This window comes from Garra rufa, chromosome 12 (assembly GCF_049309525.1).
Source record: "Garra rufa chromosome 12, GarRuf1.0, whole genome shotgun sequence".
Classification (NCBI taxonomy): Eukaryota; Metazoa; Chordata; class Actinopteri; order Cypriniformes; family Cyprinidae; genus Garra; species Garra rufa.
Genome location: NC_133372.1, coordinates 42040118 through 42052424, shown reverse-complemented (window position 1 = coordinate 42052424; position 12307 = coordinate 42040118). Strand labels below are relative to the sequence as shown.

General features: G+C 32.0%; 2 protein-coding genes across 2 annotated transcripts in view; one reads left to right on the top strand and one right to left on the bottom strand.

Annotated features, from left to right (window-relative positions):
* The first annotated feature begins 922 nt into the window (after nt 1-922).
* Nucleotides 923-2237, top strand: inka1b (inka box actin regulator 1b). The gene has a single exon (XM_073851573.1). The coding sequence runs from the start codon at nt 1257-1259 to the stop codon at nt 2082-2084; it is 828 nt and encodes a 275-aa protein (XP_073707674.1). The 5' UTR covers nt 923-1256; the 3' UTR covers nt 2085-2237.
* Nucleotides 2238-2246: 9 nt separating this feature from the next.
* Nucleotides 2247-12307, bottom strand: part of uba7 (ubiquitin-like modifier activating enzyme 7) — a 54791-nt gene continuing 44730 nt past the window's right edge. The window contains exons 23-25 of the mRNA XM_073851572.1: nt 9437-9538; nt 8377-8468; nt 2247-6034 (exon numbers count right to left, since the gene is read on the bottom strand). Coding sequence (XP_073707673.1) covers nt 5902-6034; nt 8377-8468; nt 9437-9538 — 327 coding nt within the window. The 3' untranslated portion in view covers nt 2247-5901. The remainder of the gene's footprint in view (nt 6035-8376; nt 8469-9436; nt 9539-12307) is intronic.

Genomic DNA, 12307 nt, shown 5'->3' with positions numbered 1-12307 from the left:
TCTTAAAAAAATAAAAATGACAACATAGCAAAATTACTAAAATAAAAAAACAAAACAAATCTAGTTTAGTCAAACTTCACTTTAACTAGTCAAACTTTAAAATGAAAATGACAACACAAAATGGTCTAATTCAGAATACTGACAAAATGTACAACAAAATTACAACTTAAACTGAAATAAAAAAAATATATTGACAACACAAAAATACCTAAATCTAACTAAAATGAAACACAAAAGATCTCATTTAAAATATTGACAGTGCACAACAAAATTACTAAAACTGTATAAAAAATTTAATGAAAACAGAAAATATAAAAATAAAATCTAGTTCAAAATATTGACAAACAAGCCAACGCCTATCTAAAATTAAAATGAAAACAATCGTCTGATTCGGAAAATTGTCAAAATACAAAATTACTCAAATTAAAAAACTGAAAATATAAAATAAAATCTAGTTCAAAATATTGACTAAAAAGCCAAAATCTTACTAAAATTAAAATGAAAACAAAATGGTCTAATTTAAAGTCACAAAACGCAACAAAATTACTAAAATTAAAATGAAAACAAAAAAACAAAACAAAAAAAAAAATAAAAAAAATTGTATCTAGTTTAAAATATTGACAAAAACGCTGAAATTGAACTAAAATGAAAAATTACAATTATGGACCGAACACAACAAAATGTAAATAAAAATAAAATATAAAAGAAAATCTAGTTAAAAAAAAAACGGACTGCCCATTTTAACTAAAATGGAAAAAAATATAGTTTAATTCAAAATATTGGCAAAACGCATAAATTACTGAAACTAAAATGAAAATAAAAACAAACTTAAAATGAAATCTAGTTAAAAATATTGACAAAATGCCCAATTTAAACAAATTTAAAATGAAAACAAAATGGTCTAATTCAAAATATTGACAAAACAACAAACTTACAACTTTAATAAAAAAAAAAAATAAATAATAATAAAAATTGACACAACAACAAATGTCTGATTTAAACTTTTGACAAAACACAAAATGACCTAAACTGCAACTAAAATTGAAATGTAACTCAAAATATTAACAACCATTCTAATAGTATATCAATGACACACAAATAACATTTGAAAAACGCATATAGCTGGTGATCAGTGTGGTGGCCCAAAACTATGGATGATGTAGCCTGATGTTTGTGTAGTCAATGCACTAACCTTCATTTTCTTCTTTCTTCTCCAGCTGTGCGTTCGCAGTTCAGGTGACTGTTTCCGGGACCAGATGCGCTACATGATGAGGTCTCTGCAGGATCTCAAGCAGATACGAGAACCCACCGATCAGCAGAAGTGTTCATACTTGACTCGAGCCTGTCAAAAAAGGGCGCAACAGCGGGAGCAGCTCAGCCGTTTGCGGATCTCCGACGTCAGCGACGCCAGCACCTACGACTCTGCCTGCTGCCTGACCAGTCCGCTGGAGGAAGAAGAGGATGAGGAAGCCGGCATTGGCCGTCTACCTCAAGGCTCTCCGAGCAGCGTGAAATCTCTGGACTTTGATTCGGGATACTCTGAAGCGTCGTGGCAAGATGAGGGTGTAGTGTTGAGGCGTACAAGGAATGTTCGAGTTTCATCGTCAGCGTGCGTCCGCACAAACCGAATTCGACCCAAATCCACATCAGACGCTTGCTTGGAGCGCTGGACGTCATTTGAGGCCAGCGACCCAACAGACTGGACCACGTCTTTGTTAACCAGAGGGCGTAACAGGCAACCGTTAGTTCTTGGGGACAACAGCTTTGCTGATCTTATTAAGAACTGGATGGATCTTCCAGAATGCCCAGATTCTGCAGAACTCAAGCCGAATGTAAGCCGCAAAATAGGCAAGGATTTTCTGGTCAACATGCGGCGGAAATTAGCGGGCATGTCAAAGGGAGTTGACGAGAGAAAAACTAAACGCATGTCTTGTCCCGTGGGATTTCAACCCCCCAAACCGTTCTTTCACCAGTCCCACACAAGTTTGCACCAAATGGGACCAGACTTCTACCAGTTTAGCTCTGCCATGAAAAGTGGAAGTCGACAGCCTATCATATGCAATGACATTATTGGATACATCTGATGTGTTTCTGAAAATGGACTGGAGTTTATTTGTGAAAATGTCTAATATTGTTCTATGTATTAATTAATATTGTAATAAATGTTTTTTTATAATAACTTCTGCTTTTTTCTACAAACCAAAGTGTCATATTCAAAAACGGTTGACGACAATGAGACGGTGCCATTAAAACATTAGACAATTAGAAACAATTTATTAGTTCAGAATAAACAAGTCTTACAGTTCATCATCCTGTCATTATTTTCAATGCTAACCAAAGTTCAATTTAAATTTTCTCTTAAATCTTCTCTCTATGTTCAAGTGCAATTGAATGATTTTAAACATTACGTGTACAACTATTTCAATCTTTTAAAGAAGTTCACTTCCAGAACAAAGATTTACAGATAATTTACTTAACCCCTTGTCATCCAAGATGTTCATTTCTTTCTTTAGTCGTAAAGGAAAACATTTCAGGATTTCTCTCCATATAGTGGACTTCTATGGTGCCAGTGAGTTTGAACTTCCAAAATGCAGTTTAAATGCAGCTTCAAAAGCCTCTAAACGATCCCAGCCGATGAAGAAGGGTCTTATCTACCAAAACAATCAGTTATTTTCTAAAAAAAAATGTACAATTTATGTACTTTTTAACCTCATGCTTCTCAGTTACTACAATAGTTAACATCAAGTACCTCTACAGCATCTCTTAATCTTAGTTAATATTACACTGCCGTTCAAAAGTTTGGGATCAGTAAGTTTTTTTTTTTTTTTTTAAAGTTGTCTTTTCTGCTTTTTTCAGCACTTTTTGATGAATAAAGTGTTAAAAAGAACAGCATTTATTTAAAATTAATAAATTTTTAAAAAAATTTTTCTATTTTTGAAAGAAATGAATACTTTTATTCAGCAAGAATGTGTTAAACTGATAAAAAGTGATAGTATAGACTTGTATTGTTAGAACAGATTTCTATTTATAATAAATGCTGTACTTTTTATTCATCAAAGAATCCTAAAAAAATAATTACAGGTTTCAAAAAAATATTATGCACTGTTTCCAGCACTGATAATAAGATAAAACAATAAATAGCAAAACAATCAGTTATATTCTAAAAAAAAAAAAGATTACAATTTATATACTTTTTAACCTCAAATGCTTGTCTGTGTATTCTGGTTCAAGACAGTTAGGGTATGTCAGAAAACTCCTTCAAAACCATCCTACATCACTTTATTTGTAAAGGGTGTTTGATCTTCTTTGCATGTTCAATCTGTAAACACTGGGTTGGTACTTCTGCAGCAATGTAGGATGATTTTGGAGGAGAAAATGAGATGGGAGTTTTGGACATACCCCAACTTTCTTGAACCAGAATAAACAGAGTACAGGCAGAACTAGACAAGCATTTAAGGTTAAAAATGATATAAATATTATTATATAAAGTCATTTACAATGCATTTTGGAAGTTCAAACTTGCAGGCACCATAGTCCACTATATGGAGAGAAATCCTGAAATGTTTTCCTCAAAAAACAATTTCTTTACGACTGAAGAAAGAAAGACATGAACATCTTGGCTTACAAGTGGGTGAGAAAATATCTGTTAATTTTTGTTCTGGAAGTGAACTTCTCCTTTAAAGAGTTTACAAGTTCAACATAACGCCAAATATCTCATATACTGTGCAAATATCCTTCATTTCTAAAAGGGAGTAATGAAGTGACTTAAATATGGCATGCACTCTTTAAAATAAGACTTTACTCATGGAATGATATGAGATTGTAGACAGATAAAGTATTTTTTTAATATTGAGATTTGTATTATAGAAATAAGGCTTGTAACCTGAATACAATAGAAAGAAAGACCCAGCTGTCAAGTCTTTTTGTGAATGAGACTCACTGCTGTAATTTGATTAGGTCTGAACACACACAAACGCATCTAAAAGGTGATTAAATTAATTAACTGAAGCAGATGCAGCTAATTTAGGTCTCTGGCTCTGCTCTGGAAGTGTTTTCATTCATACTAATAGTGAGGCGAGGGGTGGGTGGTCATGAACGCATAACAAAGGGATGAGGGTGGGAGCTAACAAACCACAGGGGTCATATTGATACAAGAGACACTATGTTTAAAAGAAATAAAGAAAATATTTCACTTAGAGACTGAAAATAATGAGATTCTTAAAACAAAACAAAACTTTCCAGTTCAAGTTTTACACTGCAAAATATCCTGATCTTAATCAGTATTTGTCTTGTTTTCTATCAACAATATATATTTATTTGAGACTTTTTCAATGTTGGTAACACTTTACAATGCTTTATTTGTTAACAGTTACTACATTAGTTAACATTAAGTACCTCTACAGCATCTCTTAAGCTTAGTTAATTTTACACTGCCGTTCAAAAGTTTGGTAAGATTTTTAATGTTTTTTTTTTTAAGAAGTCTTTTTTGCTTTTTTCAGGATTTTTTGATAAATAAATTCTGTTCTTTTTAACACTTTATTTAAATTTTATTTTTTTATTTTTTATTTTTTTACAATATACACTACCATTAATTTTTTTCTTTCTTTCTAATTTTAAAAGAAATTAATACTTTTATTCAGCAAGAATGTGTTAAACTGATAAAAAGTTATAGCAAAGAATCCTAAAAAAATAATTACAGGTTTCAAAAAAATATTAAGCAGTGTTTCCAGCACTGATAATAAATCAGCATATTAGAATGATTTCTAAAAGATCATGTGACACTGAAGACTGGAGTAATGAGTGATGAAAATTCAGCTTTGCATCACAGAAATAAATGATATTTTACAGTATATTCAAACAGAAAACTTTTATTTTAAATTGCAATAACATTTCATAATATTACCTTTTTTCCTCTGTATTTTTGATCAAATAAATTAAACTTTGATGAGAATAAGTGACTTTAAAAAAAAAACTAAAAAAACTTTTTTACTGCTCCCAACCTTTTGAACGGCAGTGTATTTTTCAACATTTACTACTACATTTTTAAAATTAAAAGTTGTATTTGTTAACATTAGTTCATGCACTTTGACTAACATGAACAATAAACAACTGTACTTTTATTAACTAGTTTAAACAATGATTAATAAACAGTGTAAAAAATACACATTTTTAATTTTTATGAATTATATACATTTTAAAGTTGTAAATAAAACAATGGTTATTGAGGAAAGACTTTCAGTTTTTCCACTTCAAAATTTCAGGTTTAAGTTAATGTGTTCCTTGCTGTTTCTCTTTTTAATTATATATTTACTAGCAATTTATTCTTTTTTTCAGTGTAGTTAATACTTTAATGTTAACAAAAGAGACCTTTTTGTAAAGTGTTACCAGCATGTTTATTTTGTTTTGCTTCATAAGCAATATTTTTATGTTTTAAGGTTAACACTTTACAAAAAGGTGTCGTTTCATTAGTTCATGTATTAACTAACATGAAGAAACAATGAACAATACATTTATAATAGTGTTTATTAAACTTTGTTAACATTAGTTAAAAAAAATAAAGTTGTTCATGTTAGTTCACACAGTGCATTAACTAATGTTAAACACAATTTGTGATTTTAATAATGTATTAGTAAATGCTAAAATTAACATCATTAACTAAGATGAATAAATACTGAAGAAGTATGGTTCATTGTTAGTTCATGTTAAGTTAGGTAGTTAACTAATGTACCTCATTGTTAAGTGTTACCAATTTATCATGTTTATCATTTTTAGCAGTAATTTTGCAGTGTACACATTCACATGATTTTATGACTGTTCAGCATATAAACTTAGAATCAAAGTTAAAAGGCAAAGACAGAGGCTAACAGTTGACATCTTTGGTTAAGGCTCTGGTTTCCAGCATCACCTGAGCAGGTATCTGATGGGCGGGACGGTCTGGCAGTCCTCATCCTCTTCAAATGAAGGAATGATCTCCAACATCTGCTGGTGATCTGGAACCTCACGCCTGGTTGCAGTGCGAACCAAATCTGTTATGCTGCATAAACAAGTTTATCAATGAGTAAAAAACCTACTTATCTTTATTGTTTATTTATGTAAGGGTGTGGTACGGACTCGCTCATAATTATAGAGGAACAGGAAGGTCACTGTTATGCCATCATCAGTTATGTTGAGAATGAAGTACTTGCTTACTGCAAAGTAAACTACAGTGCATACTATTTTTTTTAATTAAGTTAATGTGACTCTGGACTACAAAACCAGTCATAAGAGTTCTGAAAGCTGAATAAATTAGCTCTCCATTATTGTATGGTTTGTTAAGACAGGAAAATATTTGGCTGAGATACACATATTTGAAAATCTGAAATCTGAGGGTGCAAAAAATTCTAAATATTGAGAAAATCACCTTTAAAGTTGACCAAATTAAGTTCTTAGCAATGCATATTACAAATCAAAAATTACGTTTTGATATATGTGACCCTGGACCACAAAACCAGTCTTAAGTCGCTGGGGTATATTTGTAGCAATAGCCAAAAATACATTGCATGGGTCAAAATTATAGATTTTTCTTTTATGCCAAAAATCATTAAGAAATTAAGTTCATGTTCCATGAAGATTTTTTGTAAAATTCCTACTGTAAACATATCAAAATGTAATTTTTGATTTGTAATATGCATTGTAAAGAACCTAATTTGGAGAACTTTAAAGGTGATTTTCTCAGTCTTTTTGATTTTTTTGCATCCTCAGATTTCTGATTTCAAATAGATGTATCTCAGTCAAATATTGTCCTATCCTAACAAACCATACATCAATAAAAAACTTATTTATTGAGCTTTCATATGATGTATAAATCTCAGTTTTGTCAAATTTAAACTTATGACTGGTTTTGTGGTCCAGGGTCACATATTTACAATAGGAAATTTACAAAATATCTTTACTTAATATACTAATGATTTTTGGCATAAAAGAAAAATGTATAATTTTGATTCTAACAATATATTGTTAGCTATCGCTTCAAATATACACAAGCTATTTGAGACTGGTTTTGTGGTCCAGGGTCACATATAAAATGCACACTAATGCATACAATAAAAGTTTTAAACATGACCTCTTTATATTGAATGTTAAATTTGTTACATGTTATGCAATTATTAAAGAAAAAATTTGTATTTAATTTTGTGCAAAACAATCTGTCAAATGTTGTAAAGTACATTATGAGCAAAGGTGGACGTGAAAATAAATCTGCATAATATATCCTTTTGATCTTTCATTCAAAAAATTCTAACCTGTCATTGAAGTAAAACAATAGAATCTGGGGGGGAAATATCATTATGAAATACGTTTTTTTCTCTAGTTCATGTTGACCACTATCATTGGCACCCAATTATTGCAACGTGCTTTTCCCAAGATAACAGTTCTGAGTTTTCTCCAACAATGTCTAATGAGTTTGGAGAACACTGGCCATAGATCAGAGACCGTTCCTTCATTCAGAATCTGTCCAGATCCTTCAGTTTCCCAGCTTCATGTTGGTGCTTCTTCTCTTTAGTTTCTACAGGGTTCAGGTCAGGAGACTGGGATGGCCATGGCAGAAGCTTTATTCTGTGCTCAGTGACAAAATTTTGTGTTGATTTTGATGTTTGTTTTGGATCATTGTCCTGCTGGAAGATGCAACCACGGCCCATTATAAGATTTCCAAGATTTAGAAGATCTAGAATTTTGTACATTTTTTGAATGAAAGATCAAAAGGATAAATTATGCAGATTTATGTTCACATCCACCTTTGCTCATATTTACCAAGGGTGCCAATATTAGTGGAGGGCACTGTATTTAGTGCACACAAAACATTTGCATACTGTGCAAAACACTTTACCAGTTAAACAATACAAACATAACTTTATATTGTGCCAGTAGCGTTTTCACATACTTTTATATCACGCCAACTTTTTCAGAGAAACGTATGAAGAAATGGCAGGAAGGAGCAGCACTTGACACGGGGTAATAAATTTCTTTTTTCTCTCTCTCTTAATTTGTCCTCTGAGACCAATTTTAGTTTCAACAGGAAGAACCCGGGAATAACCTTGAGATCTATCAGCACACTCATGTTAGATGCACACATGCATGTAGAGGGGAGTGAGGGGTTAATGAAGGCGTGTGGCTTCAAATGACCGTTTTATGCTGGAAAGCCTTAGGAAAACCCCCATTATCTCAAAATAAACACTAAGGGACAAAAATCCCGAAATCTCTCGGTCTAGACAGATCTAATGACATATTGCTCTAGAATTCAAGTTAAAGTTATGCAAGTACGCATTCAATATAGGATACAAAAGATTAATGCTGTGTGGAATATTTCACTTAAAAACAGCTGTATGTCAACATACACACCTTAGCTTCAGGCGATCAGTATGATCTGAAAGATCACTGTACAATATAGCTGTACCATAATACAAGCCAGTGACAGTCAAATTATGGTTGTTCTGAAACGAGAAAGAAGTAGGAATTCAATTAATTCAACACACGTGTTGTGCTTGCAAACTTATGTCACTCAATGTGTGTTTTCATCTAGACTGTAGAATTTTTTAGTCAACCAATTTCCTACATGCACTACTGTTCAAACTTTTGGGCTCAGTAATATTTTTATTTAAGAAAATAATATTTTTTATTCAGCAAGGATGCATTCTAAAAGAATCTTATGCTGAATGGTAATGATGCTGAAAATTCAGCTTTGTATCAGAGAAATAAATTACATTTTAAAATATATTCAAATAGAAAACAGCTATTTTAAATCGTTATCATATTTCACAATATTACTGTTTTTACCGTATTTCTAATAAAAAAAATGCAGCAACATATTAGAATGATTTTTGAAGAATCGTGTGACACTGAAGACTGCAGTAATGATGCTGAAAATTCAGCTTGGTATCACGGAAATAAATTACATTTCAAAATATATTAAAATAGAAAATAGCTATTTTAAATCGTAATAATATTTCGCAATATTACTGTTTTTACTGTATTTTTAATCAAATAAATTCAGCAACATATTAGAATGATTTCTGAAGGATCATGTGATACTAAAAACTGGAGAAATGATGCTGAAAATTCAGCTTTGCATGACAGAAATAAATAACATTTTACAATATATTCAAATACGAAAAAGCAATTTTAAATCGTAATAATATTTCACAATATTCCTGTTTTTACTGTATTTTTTATTCAAATAAACACAGCTTTGTCAAGCAAAACAGACTAATTTCAAAAACATGAAATAAATCTAACGGCCCCATATTTTGAATGTTAGTGCATGTATTTATTTGCCATAGACAAATCAATTCTGCTGCCAAATAGACGGACAAAGCAGATTTCAGACTCTGGTGTGAAACTGAGTGTGAATAGTATCTGATGTCTTCTAAGTGTCTGATGTTGACAGCGTGTGTGCTTTAACCTTAATGTGTTTCAGCAGTTCCTCCAAGGTCATTTCCTTTTGACCCTCACGCCGGCCCTGCACCAGGAAGTCGTCCCAGAGAGAGTACCGCTGCCCTGCGACCTGCCGACAGACACGACACACCGGCTCTAAAACACATGCTTAACAAACATTATCACACATCTGCACTCTCAGTTGAGGGGTATACGTTAGTTTCCAATTTATACTACCTCTAGTTCCCTAGGCTGACTTAGTATGCACAAACTACATTGATGTGGCGTTAACAGCTGATATAGATCTTGTTAACCCTGGTGACAAGTTTGCAGCTCATGCCTTGGACCTCAAACACAGTCCAGGTCAGAGGTCATGTAGGATATTTAATACCAGAGACAAGATAAACAAGAAATTAACAGGAAAAACTCTATATGTGACCCTGGACCACAAAACCAGTCATAAGTAGCATGAGAATATTTGCAGCAATAGCCAACAATACATTGTATGGGTCAAAATTATTAATTTTATGCCAAAAATCATTAGGATATTAAGTAAAGATCATGTTCAATGAAGATATTTTGTAAATTTCCTACCGCTAATATATCAAAACTTAACTTTTGACTAGTAATATGCATTGCTAAGAACTTCATCTGGACAACTTTCAAGGTGATTTTCTCAATGTTTGCACCCTCAGATTGCAGATAATCAAATAGTTGTATCTCGGCCAAATATACATCAAACCATATGGAAAGTTTATTTATTTAGCTTTCAGATTACATTAATCTCAATTAAAAAAAATTATGACCCTTATGATTGGTTTTGTGGTCCAGGGTCACATATATTATAATATTTTGCCTGATATTAGTATAGATTTGACATTAAGATGTAAGGTTTGCAAGCTGTTTTGGTCTTTCCTCACTGAAGGAGCTTGACTATAAAAAGCTGGATCTCACATGAACTGACTTGCTTAAAAGGACTTTACTAATACTAATCCTGAGGCAGAGTTCATATATTACAGTAAATGTAATGTCTATATGCACAAGTTTGAATTATTCTGTGTACCCCAAAAAACGGGAGTAGAAACCATTTTTACTTAGAAATTGGTAACTTCTCTCAGTTTTACAAATAATAAAAAATGGCAAGTCACACACTGAATTAAACACAACATCTGAAATAGTATCTGCTAGTAAAACATACTCCAATAATCTTCTTATTACTACTCTGAGTGTATACTGGTAAAAAACAATAGCATTTGTCTGCATCTTATAAATTATGAATGATGCATTCAAAGACTTTTCCATCTGTGCAAAACGTTTGCCTGAGGTGGAACGCATGAAAATGTAAGGAGACGAGGTTTTATTACTGCTCTGGAAAGAGGAAGTTCAGTCTTGCTCAATAAAACAGATCCATGTCTTGACTTGATCTTGCTGACAACATTTCAAACATACTGCATGTAGAAGCATATATAAGCCTTCACCTAAAAATACACTGCTTTCGTGAGATCAAGTACAGCGCTAAATACAGACCCCAAAGCAAGGCCTCAAATTCCTCCAGGAGAAAATGATCTTTGATAACTTTTATAGCTATGCACTGTATGAGCAACTGACTCATAACTGAGAATTGATTAAATCTCCAGAGCTATGAAAGAGCTACTAATAAGCAATAAAAGCATTCTCTGGGTCATTTTACCACAGACCTGAGATACAACACCTGTTTGCTGTAGACATGCTAATTTGCTGTTTCACCTCTGCTGGACTTTATACCTGTGTGCGAATTACTTAGACTTCATTTGTTTAAGGAAACTGTTCTTCCTGGGCTCATAATGGAAAGTGACCCTAGACCACAAAACTTAAGTAGCACGGGTATATTTGTAGCAATAGCCAAAAAATACATTGTAGTGGTTAAAATTATAGATTTTTCTTTTATGCCAAAAATGTGACCCTGGACCACAAAACCAGTCATAAGGTTAAATTATAGATATATACATCATATGAAAGCTCAATAGGTAAGCTTTCTATTGATATATGGTTTGTTAGGATAGGACAATATTTGGCCGAGATACATCTATTTGAAAATCAGGAATCTGAGGGTGCAAAAAAAGTCAAAATACTGAGAAAATCACCTTTAAAGTTGTCCAAATTAGGTTCTTAACAATGCATATTACTAATCAAAAATTACATTTTGATATATTTATAGTAGGAATTTTACAAAAAATCTTCGTGGAACATGATCTTTACTTAATTTCCTAATGATTTTTGGCATAAAAGAAAAATCCAAAATTTTGACCCATGCAATGTATTTTTGGCTATTGCTACAAACATACCCCAGCGACTTAAGACTGGTTTTGTGGTCCAGGGTCACAAATCATGTTCTAAAAAGATATTTTGTAAATTATCTACTGTAAATATATCAAAAGTTATTTTTGTTTATTAATATGCATTGCTAAGAACTTCATTTGGACAACTTTAAAGGCAATTTTCTCAATATTTAGATTTTTTTGCACCCTCAGATTCCAGATTGTCCAAATATTATCCTATCCTAATAAACCATACATTAATGGATCTCAATTTAAAAAAAAAGATCCTTAATGACTGGTTTTGTTGTCCAGGGTCACATATGATGATCTAAAAGGAGCCTTTTATACTCATCAAGGCTGCATTTATTTGATAAAAAATACACAAAAATTGCTAAATGTTATTACAATCTAAAATAACTGTTTTCTATTTGAATATATTTGAAAATGTAATTTATTCATGTGATGCAAAGCTGAATTTTCAGCATCATTATTCAATCTGCAGTGTCACATGATCCTTTAGAAATAACATTTCTCATTATTATCAGTATTGTAAACAGTTGTACTGCCTAATATTTATGTGTGAACTGTGATAGTTCATACCT

Bases quoted from the DNA above. Each gene is read 5' to 3' on its own strand.
- inka1b (XM_073851573.1), top strand. From the start codon at position 1,257: ATGCGCTACATGATGAGGTCTCTGCAGGATCTCAAGCAGATACGAGAA.